The 12,910-nt window shown below is 44.4% G+C and overlaps 1 protein-coding gene across 5 annotated transcripts in view; it reads left to right on the top strand.

Annotated features, from left to right (window-relative positions):
• Positions 1-1,119: 1,119 nt before the first annotated feature.
• Positions 1,120-12,910, top strand: part of Sycp2l (synaptonemal complex protein 2 like) — a 52,890-nt gene continuing 41,099 nt past the window's right edge. For 4 of the 5 annotated variants that reach the window (XM_076939138.1, XM_076939139.1, XM_076939137.1 and 1 more), the window contains exons 1-2: positions 7,553-9,182; positions 9,809-9,833. In XM_076939138.1, the coding sequence (XP_076795253.1) occupies positions 9,078-9,182; positions 9,809-9,833 (130 nt within the window). In that variant the 5' untranslated portion in view covers positions 7,553-9,077. Of the gene's footprint in view, positions 1,333-2,419; positions 2,489-4,210; positions 4,349-4,437; positions 4,558-7,552; positions 9,183-9,808; positions 9,834-12,910 lie in introns of those variants that run through there. The other variant, XM_076939141.1, reaches the window with a different exon arrangement.

The raw sequence follows: 12,910 nt of genomic DNA, 5'->3' as shown, positions 1-12,910 counted from the left end.
CACTATTTAATATGCAGCAATCTGTTAAGTTGAGGAAGGAGCAAGCCTCCGAATTCGCAAGGTTTACGCTAAAATAGGTAAATGAATTACGGTGCCTCGCTGTCACATTTTCTAGGAGCTGATGTGTTCAGTACTGTTTAGACAAACTTGCGAGTTCGGGCTTACTAACAGGGATTGCAATTAAACATAATGTAATATGCTTCGTGTTCATGCAGGCAAATGTCTTCTGTAAGCATCACAGCATAAAATACAGTCTCTGGTTGGGGATGTTTGGATGAAGGGGGAATTTATTTGGGGGGGCTGGGGCGTGGATACACACATGCTACAGTGCTATGTGAAAGTCAGTTCTCTCCCTCTGCCATCTGGATCCTGGGGCTCAAGCTCTAGGTTTTACGGCAGGCTGAGCCGCCTCTCCGATGTTGTTTGCTTACAAAGAAAACCATAATACAACATTTTTTTTTCATGGGGTTCACATGTTTGGTCTCTCTACAAAAAGAGCCTGTCGCGCTCGCAAACACACACACACACACACACACACACACACACACACACACACACGTTAAATGAAGTGTTTGGAAACCAAGCTATTTTAAAAAAAAGAATCTTCTTAGTTGGCTGTAATCACAGCACCACAGGAGGCTGAGGCAAGAGTTCAGCCTAGGCTACATAGTGAAATTCAAGAAAATAAATATGGCCCTTTTTCTTCTGACTAAGGTACTATTTAACTCTTTATTTTATGGTATCTGGTATCGGGGTTGTATTAGGAATTCAGCGTCCAAGGTCCACGTCGCCTTCTGAACATGAATTCCCCTTCCCAGGGCGATTTTGTTTGGTCAAGAGGCAGCAGGAACCCTGGCCGCGTGGCTCACTCTTTGTAAGCTTTCTGGGCTACAGAGTGAGTTCCATGTGGGTGCAGAATGAGACCTTAAAACCAAACCAAACCTAAACCACCATACTCAAGTGGTTCGGGCTAGGAACTTGGTCAGGTTCTGGAGAGCAATAAACTTCACGGGCTTCAGCCACAAGGGTGCGAGCTCAGAACAGCTCGGTGGTTCCTGATGGTGTGCAAGCAGGTGTGCCCTCCTCTGCAGGTGTGCGTGCCCCGGGCAGGCAGCCTGACCTTGCTGCTCGCTCGCTTGCCGCTTTCTAGAATCTCAAACACTGGAATTCAGTAGAGTTCAGGACCAGGTTCATCCAATTGGAGTTCTTGGAGAAAACTGAAATCCAAGAGTCACCTGCGACTCGAATCCTCGCTTTGATCTCAGGGAGGACCTCGGACCAGCGGAGGCAGGAGCTGCGCAGTTAGGAGCGCATGGGCTGCGGACAAACGAAGTAGGTCCCTTGAAGGGATGTCAGCGATAAGGGACATCGGGAGAGAAGCCAGGCCTTCCTTCCAGGGTCCTGGGGCAGAAGGAACACTTTCTTCAGTGACGCTCGCCTAGGCTGCCCGCTCCCCCACCCCCTGCCAGGGGTTGCAGACAAGTCCTTAGGGTAGCTTGGGGGGGGGGGGGCATCAACCTCTTAGGTTTACTTGGGGCTGACTGGCAGCTTTCAGGGAGATGAGAGACAGAACAGGGATCCTGATCCTCTGCTCAAAACACCCCTGGGAGGGAAATGGAGCTCCGCAGGCAGCTCTTTTGAAAGAACCATGGCCAGTTTTTCCAGACTCGCTCCTTTATCCTTTTCCTGTCCGGGACCCAGCCAGCAGCAAGGAAAGGGACAGTCTTGGAGACAGATGGGGGTCTTAGTCACTCATGAACGCCTGCTTTTCAGCTCCCAGTTACTTGTCATTGGCTAGCCTGCTGTTGAAAAAACATAAGCCTAGATGGAATGGGCCTTCTAGTTCTCCTATTTATACGACGAGAGAAAAGTATTACGAAATACACCGAGATTAGGAATGTTGATTCAGTTCCTAGAAACAGGACTGTTAACCCAAAGTCGATTCTTTGTTCTGCCTTGTATAAGACAGGGTCTCATATGCCTAGGCCAGCATAGACTCTCCATGTAGCTGAGGATAATTTTGAACTCTTGATGGACTTTTTTCAAGCGCTGGGATTACAGGCGGTACCCACCACAGCCCGCTGACTTAAAAAGAGCCACTTAGCAGAGATTTAGTTTGTGTACACTGTACTTTTCCATGAAATTGTTCCGGGGCAAACGAAGAGATTGGGTGCTATGTGTAACGGCAGAACCAGGCAAGGCCCCTTGATGAAATGTGCCAGCTCACTACACGTTTGGAAACCCCCTTTGTGGGCTGTGGATGTTTGTACCTTGGAATTTCACTGTATGAGCCTTAATGTTAAACTTTATGTCACAAATATGAGGACCCTTTGAATCTAATCTTGCCACATAAATTTTGGATATGGGTTTGAATTTAAATATGAATTTTATTAACACAATGTCCCTTCCTGTTTTAAAGCATTCATTCAGGTGCTTTCTCTGCTTCTTGTGAGATGGTATTTTGTTGACACAGACCATGTCAAAGAAGGTAACGTTTGGGGCGTTTTTTATTTGTTTTTAAACACTATTTTATATGCCTAGGTGTAGCTCTTCAACAGTTGATGGCTGGGGGGCAGGGTGGGGAGGACTCAGTTTTCTTTAATGGGAGTTTGACCTTGCTCCAGTGAATATACAGACAACAGAAATCTGACTAGGTAGGTTTGCTTGTTTTCTGGGGAGGGTGTGAGTCTGGAAGTAATGGGGAGAGTGAGTGTGATCGGGATGCAATCCCCAAATAATTAATAAAAATATTGCATTGGGAAAAATACTATCTTATTTAAACCTAGGATTAAGGATATACACAAACAGAAAAAAAAAAGCTGTCCAAAAGAGCAGCATAAACTACTTCTATTTTTAGAACTTGAGATGTCTTTTCAACCTTTATTTAAAAAGAACAACTTTTTATCGCACACAGAAGCAGGAAAGTCCTCTGCAGTATGTTACGGAGGATGCTGGAACAGGGAAGGCCCGCGGTGCTTTCTGGGTAATGATAGCTTGTTTTCTATGTGTTACAGTTGGAGGTTCTAGGTGGCTCCTCTGTGCCACTCTTCCTTAAGCTCAGAGCAGAGAGATCTTGGCTTTCTCCATTGTGATGCCCCATTATAACCATGTTTGCTCTACTCCAACTAGTCCTTTAGATGCCTACTGTAAATTATCCAACATCTAGCATTTTTCTTCCAGGTAGAAGTAGCCAGGACTGAATAAAACATACTAGATGACTATCTTCAGGGAACTTAGGACCAGCAGGAAGCCAAAAACAGGTGCCCAGGCCTAATAGAGTAGGGTTGTCAGCAGAATCGTTGTAGGTGCCCGTGAAGCACCTGGCCTGCAGCATTGAAAGCAGTCCTGCAGGCCTTGCCTGTGAGGTGGTATTCAAGCCACTTCTGGGGACAATGGTGAGGATGAGGAGTGTAGACATGACTGTGTGCCTAGACTAGAGGTGAGGAAGACTTTGCCCTGTTTTAGGCAAATACTCTTTGTTTTCTTTCCTCTGTTGCTCTTCTGACCCAGTGGGTGAGCCTAGGCTTGAATAGTTGTGGTTTAAACTGGGCAGTGCTCCTGGGTGCTTGCACGGCTTACCCATATCTGTAGTCTTCTGCAAGTCCATGGTTGTCAAACTCACACGGGATCAATGGGGAGTCTGAACTCGTATGAAATCCTGTAGAGATGCAGCTGCCTCAGGAGACCCATCAACCCCTCATCTAGAGCTTTTGTCTGGCACCAATGAAAGCTCCCACACCTTGATGAGTGATTGTCAATAGACATATTTCGCTATTTGTGTAGTCCCCACATGTCGTCTAAAGCTAATAAAAACTCTTTTTTTGAGTGATTGTCAACAGACATATCCTGCAGTTCAAGACCAATATCTTTATTGTATTTTTGCTCTATATTATTTCACTCTGAATTCAATTATTTGCATAGGTGATGTCAGCACAGAGGGTCTTTCCTGTGTTAGAGGAATGTTTTCCCACTGGACTGCCTCCCCAGCCACAAAGTTACATTTGTTCATTTCTTTGGTAATGCTGGGCCTTGAACCCAGGTTCTTGCCTATGCTAAGTGAGAGCTCTACACTGAGCTAACACCTCCCCGCCCCCAGCTCTCACAGGTTTGTGGTGGTGGTGGTGTTGAGTACTCCATTAGTTTGAAGTGTTAATATAAAACAATTGTGCTTTGGAAAAATTAGTAATCCACAAAACGACTGCCTTTCCAGCTTCAGTCTCTTATTACTGATGCGTTTCATGGCAAAGGATTTCACACAATAGAAGAATATCTTCAGCAGAAAAAGAGCATAGTGCCTCAGAAATATAATCATCTTCTCCTACACCATCTTGACAGATTGATAAAAGAGGCAAGTGGACTTTGTGTTTGGAGATTTTAAAAAACACCAAGGTAGGTACACTGGACAGAGCTTTGAAATCACTGTGTTCTGATGCCCAGGAGCTGGATAGAAACAAGTTCCAGACTTGTTCCCTGCTGCTGAAATGTATCCAGAGATTCTTCAGGGATGACCCAGACCAAGAGGAGCCTTTGCTTATTCAGCAGGGACTGATCCCAAAGATAAGTGCACTTTACAGTTGTGGGGCTTGGGGCAGCTCAGAGAGGCAGTGTCGGGGAGGAGCCGAGGGTGCTGCTCAGTGGTGGAGCACCTGCCTAAGGTGCATGAGCCCCCAGGTGGGGGAAAGGGATAAAATAAAAAACTAGTTCGCTGGGGGCCTGGGGGGTGGTGCATGCTTTTTATTTAACACTTGGAGGCAGGGGGAGGCAGATCTCTTGAGTTTGAGGCCAGCCTGGTCTACAGAGCGAGTTCCAGGATAGTCAGTGCTACACAGAGAAACCCTGTCTCCAAAAACAAAACAAAACAAAACAAAAAGCTTAGTACTAATTTAATTGGATAGTTTGTTATTTTTTTCTTCCTTTGAAATCAAATTTGAAAAACCCAGGGGTCCATATTTGTGACTCCTGTCTCATAAATTTCTGTTGGGCAGAGCTTAGTCACTGTTTCGAAAGTTCTGGAGGACTGAACCTAGACCTTCTGTATGCTTGGTAGATGCCCTGATATTGAGGCACATCCTGAGTCCCCAGGCAGAGCATTTGGAAGATATATGGAATTATACAGCTGTGTAATAACCAACCCCTGTTCTTTGCAGGCCTCTATGATGATGACATTTTACTGGAGGGGAGGGAACGGGCTGCTGTAGGCTGAGTTGATCTCAAACTTGCTGTGACGGTGACCTTAAACTTCTGCTCTCCCAGCCTATAGCTCTTGAGTTCTAGGCATAAAACCTGGGGCTTTCTGCATGATGCAACTAAGTTTCCTCCCAAGCCCCTACTTTTGTTCTTTTAAATTATGTGAGTGTGTGTGTAGGTACCTGTGTACCTGTGGCATCCAGAGGTACCAGATCCCCTGGAACTAGAGTTTGTAGGAGGTTGTGAGATTTGAGCTATGGTTGATCAGAACTAAACTTTGGTCCTCAAGAGCAGTTGTTCTCTTCTGAGCCATCTGTACAACCCTCTTTTATCTTTCTCTGTCTGTGCCAGGGGCCTTGCTATATAGTCTCAGTCTGGTTTCAAAGTCATAGCAGTTTTCTGGCTTCAGCCTCCCATACGCTGGGCTTGTAGATGTGGCGAGCAGGGAACCGGCTTTCTGTTTGAGTAGACTTCCTGAACAGATCAGACTTAGAAGACTCATTAAAACCTCCCTCTGCTCTTAATACATTTCATGCTTTATTATTTTTTTTTGTAAGCCTTCAATCTTAAAAAAAATAAAGCAAGATATTGTTTGCTTAGTCAATGGTCACATGAGTGACAACATTTTACTGCTTTTAAAAATCACCCAGGTAATAATGGTGAGTGTCTGGATTAATGGCAGCTGGAAGCAAAGGTGTATTAAAGGTTCACAAACCTCTTACTGCAGCTCTCTACGCAGTGAGGCGTCTGCTTCTCTGTTAAATTGGAGAGAAGGTGGGGGAGAGCACTCGGTTGCTGAAGGCAATCAGGAGAGTAGTAAGTCTCTGCGCTACCACCTGGAGGTGTCTTCCTCTTAGTGTTTACTAAGATCTGATTGGCCCAAGAAGGTACCACCATTTCAAGATAAACTGCCAGTCTTCCTGGAGCTTCCCCTTCCAGGGAGAAGAGTAAGCTGTAGGTTTCCCCAAACTCCTTTCTAGGATTTTGATTTTACTCAATGATATTTAATTTTACACTCAATGATATTAAGTGTATAGTGTGAGTGAGTGTGGGTGCATGCATGTGTGCCACAGTGTGTGTGTTATGTGTGTGCATGTGTGTCCATGGGCTGTGTGTCTATCTGTCTCCCCCCCCCCCCCCACGTGTGTGTGTGTGTGTGTGTGTAGGTAGGTCAAAAGCAACTTTTGAATGTCAGTTCTTTCTTCCCTCCATGGATTCTGGTAATCAAACTCAGTTTATCAGGCTTGGTGGCAAGTACTTTTCTTTTCTCTTTTTTAAAAGATTTTATTTATTATCTTATGTATATGAGTATACTGTCTCTTTCTTCAGACACACCAGAAGAGGGCATCAGATTCCATTACAGATGGTTGTGAGCCAGCTGGGAACTGAACTCAGGACCTCTGGAAGAGCAGTCAGTGCTCTTAACCACTGAGCCATCTCTCCAGACCTGGCAAGTACTTTTACCTGCTTGGTCATCTTGCCAGTTCCTCTCTGGAACTGCACAGAGAGCATTAGAGTCTATGTTTTAGCTCGGTCTGGTGGCTCAGGTCTGGAATCCCAGCTCTTCAGGATTCTAATGCAGGAAAAGTCTAAGTGCAAAGTGATTCTGGGCTATAGCCTGAGGTCAAGAGTGGTGTGGGCACCTTAGACATGGTCTCAAAATAAAAAGATATTCCTCCCATAGGGCTTCTCTTACTCTTGGAAGTTCTTTATCATTTCCCCCAATCTATATTTTTCTTTTTCCAACAGTAAAATTAAATAATGGGTAGAGAGAGACCTGGGGATCTATAGTTCAGCTGTAGAACACTTACCTAGCGTGGCGGAGGCCCAAAACCCAGTGCCACTGACACACTCAAGGCATGAGTTAATTTTGTATTTGATGTTCCTTAGCTTCCGGATGCTCTAACTTGTACAGATGATAGGGGGCAGGGAAGAGGAGATGAACCTCAAAGGAAACGGAATAGGGATGTCCTTCAGGCACTTTGGAACCTAAGCTGATTGCTCGGGGATTGTGAGTTGGAATATGCCCTGGCCTGATTTTTCTATTTATGTCTTAAAGGCTATAATAGACACTCCACTTATGTGTATAACAAAATGCCTCAACCAAATTTTGGCTCACAGTTTGAGAGTATAGTCCATCATGATGGGAGTTCCCACGGGAGGAGTGTAAGTGGATTGTCACCTTGCACCCACAGTCGGGAAGCCAATTGAATGGAGTGCTGGTACTCAGTTCTTTGTTTTTATTGAGTCTGTGAGCCCAGCCTGGAGGTCAGTGCCATCTACATTCATGGCTGGGTCATCCTCCTGAAACCCCTCACAGGCACACCCAGACATGTGTTTCTTTGTGTGTGTGTGTCTGTCTCTCTCTCTCTCTCTCTCTCTCTCTCTCTCTCTCTCTCTCTGATTCCAAATCTAGTAAAGTTGACAGTGAAGGTTAATATCACAAATGTTCTCCCAGTATATGAGAAAGGGTCACATCAAATCCCTACTGGATTTTTGAAATGGAAACTTTCATGTTTCCATGGAAATTCTACTCGGTGCTGAGATTGTCACAACTGTCTCAGGCACCTTCTGAGGGTATATTACCTTTTGTATGTTTTGACCAAGAAGAGCAGGTAGACATGGAGAAGAAAGGGATACTTGGTTCTGTACTGGAAGACCAATCTTGGCTCAGCACACAGTGTGCTTAGGAATTAACACTATCCCAGAGAGTAAGAATTCTCTGCAGGAAGTCCATATGTAACCCTGTCCCTAAGATCCAAGAGGACTCAGCACCACATCCTTAAGCAATGGCTCTTGTCCTGGGAGGAGTCTGAGCATCTGGTAGATGATGTACCATTGGGGCACATGAAAGGGCTTAGGGAATTCTTCTATTACTAAGCATGGATCAACTATGCAATAGCACCCCCTTTCCAACTCTACTCAAGAGTTGTCCATCAATAGCTCATGCCACCAATGCTATGTTCAGCTGATTGTTTGACTTTATACATATACATGTGTTTTCTTATCCCCCTCTGTGTCTCTGTCCGTCCATCCATCCATCCATCCGTCCGTCCGTCTGTCTGTCTGTCTGCCTGTCTGTGTCTATGTGTCTCACTAGAGACTTCGTGTTAGGCAGGTGCTCTACCACTAAGCTATATCTCCAAACTGGTTTTATTTTATTTTATATTTTTATGAGCAGCTAGTCTCAGCAAAAAATAGCCCCAAAGATGACCCATACTTGGATGTGACATTCAAGATGTCACAGAAGTTCCAACCATCCCAAGCACAGCACCATAGCATGCAATTGGACATATGTTCCTATGAGGGGAAAATCCAATGAGCCAAAAGCTCCTGGAAGAAGATAGCAAGGCCTGGGGCCTATTTCCTATAGCTTCAAAGTCTTCTGCAGCAATGTCCAAACTGTTCAGCTTGTACATTTAATTTGGTTTTGTGAGAGGATCTCACTGTGTAGTTTAGGTTGGCCTTGAACGCTCTGTGATCCTCTCCTCATCCTCCCAAGTTCTGGGCTCATAGGCAGGCTCCACCACACCCAGCACATTTGTGTTTGTGAGTGTTCGCTTTCTATAGCTTGCTTCCCAAAGCCACACTAATTGCCCTGCATGGGTTCACCTGACCTTGAACTCTTCTGCAGCCTCCACTGTGGGTATTTGGGCACCAATTCTCATCAAGTGTCCGATCTTACTGTTGTGTGCGACCTTCCCTCCTCTAATTCTGGACCATTTGTATCCTTTCTGACTTGCCCTAGATGAAATGGGAAGCCTGTATTACGTGTGGGAAAAGGTCTTGCAGGCTGCTTTTTCTTTAGTGGGAAATGATCTTGTCAGTCTTGTGGAGTGGGTGGTACCCACTCAGACCCACGTGGTTTCATCAGTGTTTCTTCTGTGCACATGGTTTCCTGGTTTGAAACAATGACAGGATTTCTGATCACCAAAGTGCTGGCCTCGGAGGCACTGCTGACTAAAGCCGTGGAGGACTTCCTAGACACTGCACTGGTAAGAGTGGTCATGCTTCAAAGGACAATATCGCCACCGATGGGCAGGAATCTAAGTGATTCGTAAAGCCTCCTTCTGTTATATGTTTGGATTTTTTTATTATTTATTTATTTATTTATTTATTTATTTATTTGAGACAGGGTTTCTCTGCATAGCCCTGGCTGTCCTGGAACTCATTCTGTAGACCAAGCTGGTTTTGAACTCAGAAATCCGCCTGCCTCTGCCTCCTAGGTGCTGGGATTAAAGGCTTGCACCACCACTGCCTGGCTGGATTTTTTTAAAAAGTCTTTTTAGAAGTTGGCTTTTTATAAGATGTGAAGTTAAAAAGGCTGTCACATTTTATGATTAAGTCACTGTCTGAAAGATTGACATTAATGTATGCAACCAATGACACAGGAAACTGAGAAGTCATTTATTTTATATATTCAAATACATTATCTGACAGTAGGGAATGTGCTCATTTTAATGAAGTAACTGTGATTCTAACAGGCTTTTTTTTTTTCTGATGAATTTTTTTCTTTTGTTTCTTGAGTTCTGTTTCTGTCAGTTAGTATTCATGCATTAGCTAGCGTCAGAATGTGTGATGCTTAAATGACAGGTTGTACCTTTTTCTTTCCTTTTATTAGATCATTTCCAGGCACAGCAGGAAAGGTAAGTGTATGTGCATTTTTCCGTCAAGAGAATAGTTTGGCACAAATGGTTTACATAACAGGCAAGGGTGAAGTTTTAACCCATCTGAATTTATCCACCATGTTACATAGTTTTACTGTGGTGTTGGAAGGCATTTTGTTGTAAGGCCTGCTGAAGTTTTCTGCAATGTATTTTGCTTAGTGGCTCTTGTTACTGCTGTAGCTGGCTCTCCTGAAGCCACTTTGTCTCCAAAGCGGCAGGAGTTTATAGCTCTCTGGGTTAGATTCTGCCCAGGTTCATGCGCTAGAGGCCTGGTCCTGCTGTCAGCCTCACACGAGGTAGTTAGATCATTGTCGACATCTCTACGAAGAGGTTAATCAGGCGAAGGACTGGACTAGTTCCCATGAGAATGGGAACTAATTACTCAGTTGTAATTACTTATTACAAAGAGAGTTTGGCTGCTGCCTTTTGCTTTCAAGCTCTCTGCTTCCCACGTGACCTCTTCCACATGATGCTCCTCATGTTGTGACACGATTCACCATGAGTTTCTCTCCAGAAGTCACAGAATAATGCTGCCATGCTTCCAAGTGTCCAAAACCATGAGATAAATCATCTTCTTTTCTTAAGTGGACCCAGCTTCCACTTAAAGTATCTAGAAGTATCTGGCTATAGCAACAGGGGTTAAACCAAAGACGCTCACCAGCAAAAAATTAGCTATTACTGGTTTAACTTAAATTGATTACCTTGGAGTAAAGCAATTTAGCTATTGACTTACTTTGGACCCAATGAAGTTAGCTTTGTCTCTCCAGAGTGTACAGGTAAAATTCTGAAAAGAAGTTTTGTTCCATCCAGTTCCAGTTTAAAGGGTAGTTGGATATTTTGAATTATTTTATCCTGTTTGAGCATCCCAATACACATGGCTGTCACAATAGGAAAATGTCCTTTTCCTGGTGTGCTGTTCTCGGCTTTAAGAAGCTGTTAGTGAGCTGATGTCACGTTCCACAATGGATGGTGATTAAGGAAATGGCACCAGGAATGCACATTTGGTGTGCATGGTATCTGCTGTATACTTGGGGTGGGGGGAGGGGGAGTCCTTTTTATCAGCTTTCTTGTTGATATGACAAAATGCCTGAATTAAATAACTTTAAAAAAGCATTTATCCAGGCTCATAATTTTAGAGTTGCTTGGTCTATCCATTTGGGGTAGGACATCATGGTGGCTGGGAGTATGTGGTAGGCAAGAATCACTGGTGGGTAGCAGAGCAAAGTGATGTGAAGAAGGGGCCAGGTCCAAACCCAGCCCCTGGCTTGAACGAATGAGCTACTTCCTTTTAATGGTGTTCTGCCTTCTCTGCTTCCTAATAGGCCTCTCATATTTGGAGCCCATCAGTATATTAATTAGAAGAGTCATTAGGTCAAAGCCTTTTTGATCTAACTATGCCTGTGGACCCTCTCACGGACACACCCAGGGGGTTTATTGGACCTAAGTAAACTGTCAGGAGTGGCCATCATAGTCCTTGTTGTCTTAGTCAGTGGATCTAAACATTTGCTTTTGGTGTTTTAAATGAAATTAAATTTCATTAGCAATAGTGAGTGTCTTTAAAGTTGGTTGATAAAATACACACTGGCACCTTCTTCTGTAACTTCTGTTAACACATAGCTTATCCTAACAGCATAGACCCGAGACCCGACGCATGCCAGGTGTCTATTGAGTAAATAGCCATAACTTGGTGACTTTGTGGACTCTGACGCTCCTTGGAGCAACTCCACTGCTCTGAGTGGAGACACACTCCTGTAGATGACCACTGTAGTCAGCTCTCGCTTCTGTAACAAACACTAAAGACAGTATGGCTTAAACAGCAGACATTTGTTTGTGCTACTTATAGAGGAAGGGTGTGAACCTGAAGATTAGACTGCCAGCATGGCTGGGTCCTAGGGAGGGCTCTCTGCCACTTCTCACTGTGTCCTTCTTGTGGAGAGACAGAACCAGCAGTCTCTGGTTTCCCTCTCAGAAGAGTAACAACCTTCGCTGCAGGTCTCACCTCATCTAATCTAGTTTCCCACAGGCCCTCTCTCAGATGTCACATTGGAGTGAATGCTTTTTCTTCATTGTTCTGGAGGCTCAGTTTTGGTTGTAACTTTTGTAATACGATTGTGAGTTTTTCCTTTTCGTCTTATGATCACTTACATACCACCGCCACCAGGTGGCAACCTTTGGGAATATTTTCTGTCCAAGCCATAGTGCTGGCCTTGACTCCTTAGGACTCTCAGTGCTAGGAAGTGGGGGGCAGTGGCTTCCTGCTGATGTATTCTGGGGGCTGCCTCACTGTCCCTTCCTTGCCTTCTCACCTCTCTCCTATCTTTTTAGGGATTTTCATGTATCAGCCCCCATCAGTTTCAAATCTACAATGGTTTTAAGTTTTATTTTCTGTCTCTCTGTCTCTGTCTCTGTCTCTGTCTCTCTCTCTCTCTCTCTCTCTCTCTCTCTCTCTGTCTCTGTCTCTGTCTCTGTCTCTCTCTCTGTACATGTCTATTTTCATTTCTGCATGGTGCAGTCTCCTTCAAGCCTTTTCTTGGTTTCTCTCAAAATTTATTTCACGTTTTGTGTTGTTAGTCCCAGGACAATGAACCAAATGCTTTCTGCTTTTTGACAAAGTGTTTAGACACACTTCAAAGAAGTTACTTTTCTGTCACCCCAACTCCCTTCTTCTGTGTCACAGGGACATACTCTGTCACTTCCTCTAGCTCCTCTCAAAATGAAAAGATGATGCGTGGCATTCACTAGCCCTCAAGAGTCTTGCCGGCTAGCCGGGCTTTGTTAGAGCCTTGGCGTCTACTCTGGTGGACGCCAGGTCCGGCTGAGTTTCTGGTTTTCTTGGGCTGTCTAGCCATTGCTAGCATAGCTTGTTTGAACAGAAGACAGTACTTTTATATTTCCGTTTGGCTTCCTACAATTGTATGAGTCACACTGGGGTAAAAAGTATATACTTTGTGATAAATTACTTGCACACTGAGATGATCTGAACCTATCAAAGTTATACTCTTGACCCTGGCGTTACTTTTTCATGGGGTTCAACACTGTTTCCACGTGCTACCTTA

The sequence above is a fragment of the Arvicanthis niloticus genome, chromosome 8 (genome assembly GCF_011762505.2).
Source record: "Arvicanthis niloticus isolate mArvNil1 chromosome 8, mArvNil1.pat.X, whole genome shotgun sequence".
Classification (NCBI taxonomy): domain Eukaryota; kingdom Metazoa; phylum Chordata; class Mammalia; order Rodentia; family Muridae; genus Arvicanthis; species Arvicanthis niloticus.
The sequence above is the reverse complement of the archived record's forward strand: the minus strand, read 5'-3'. Positions and strand labels throughout refer to the sequence as shown.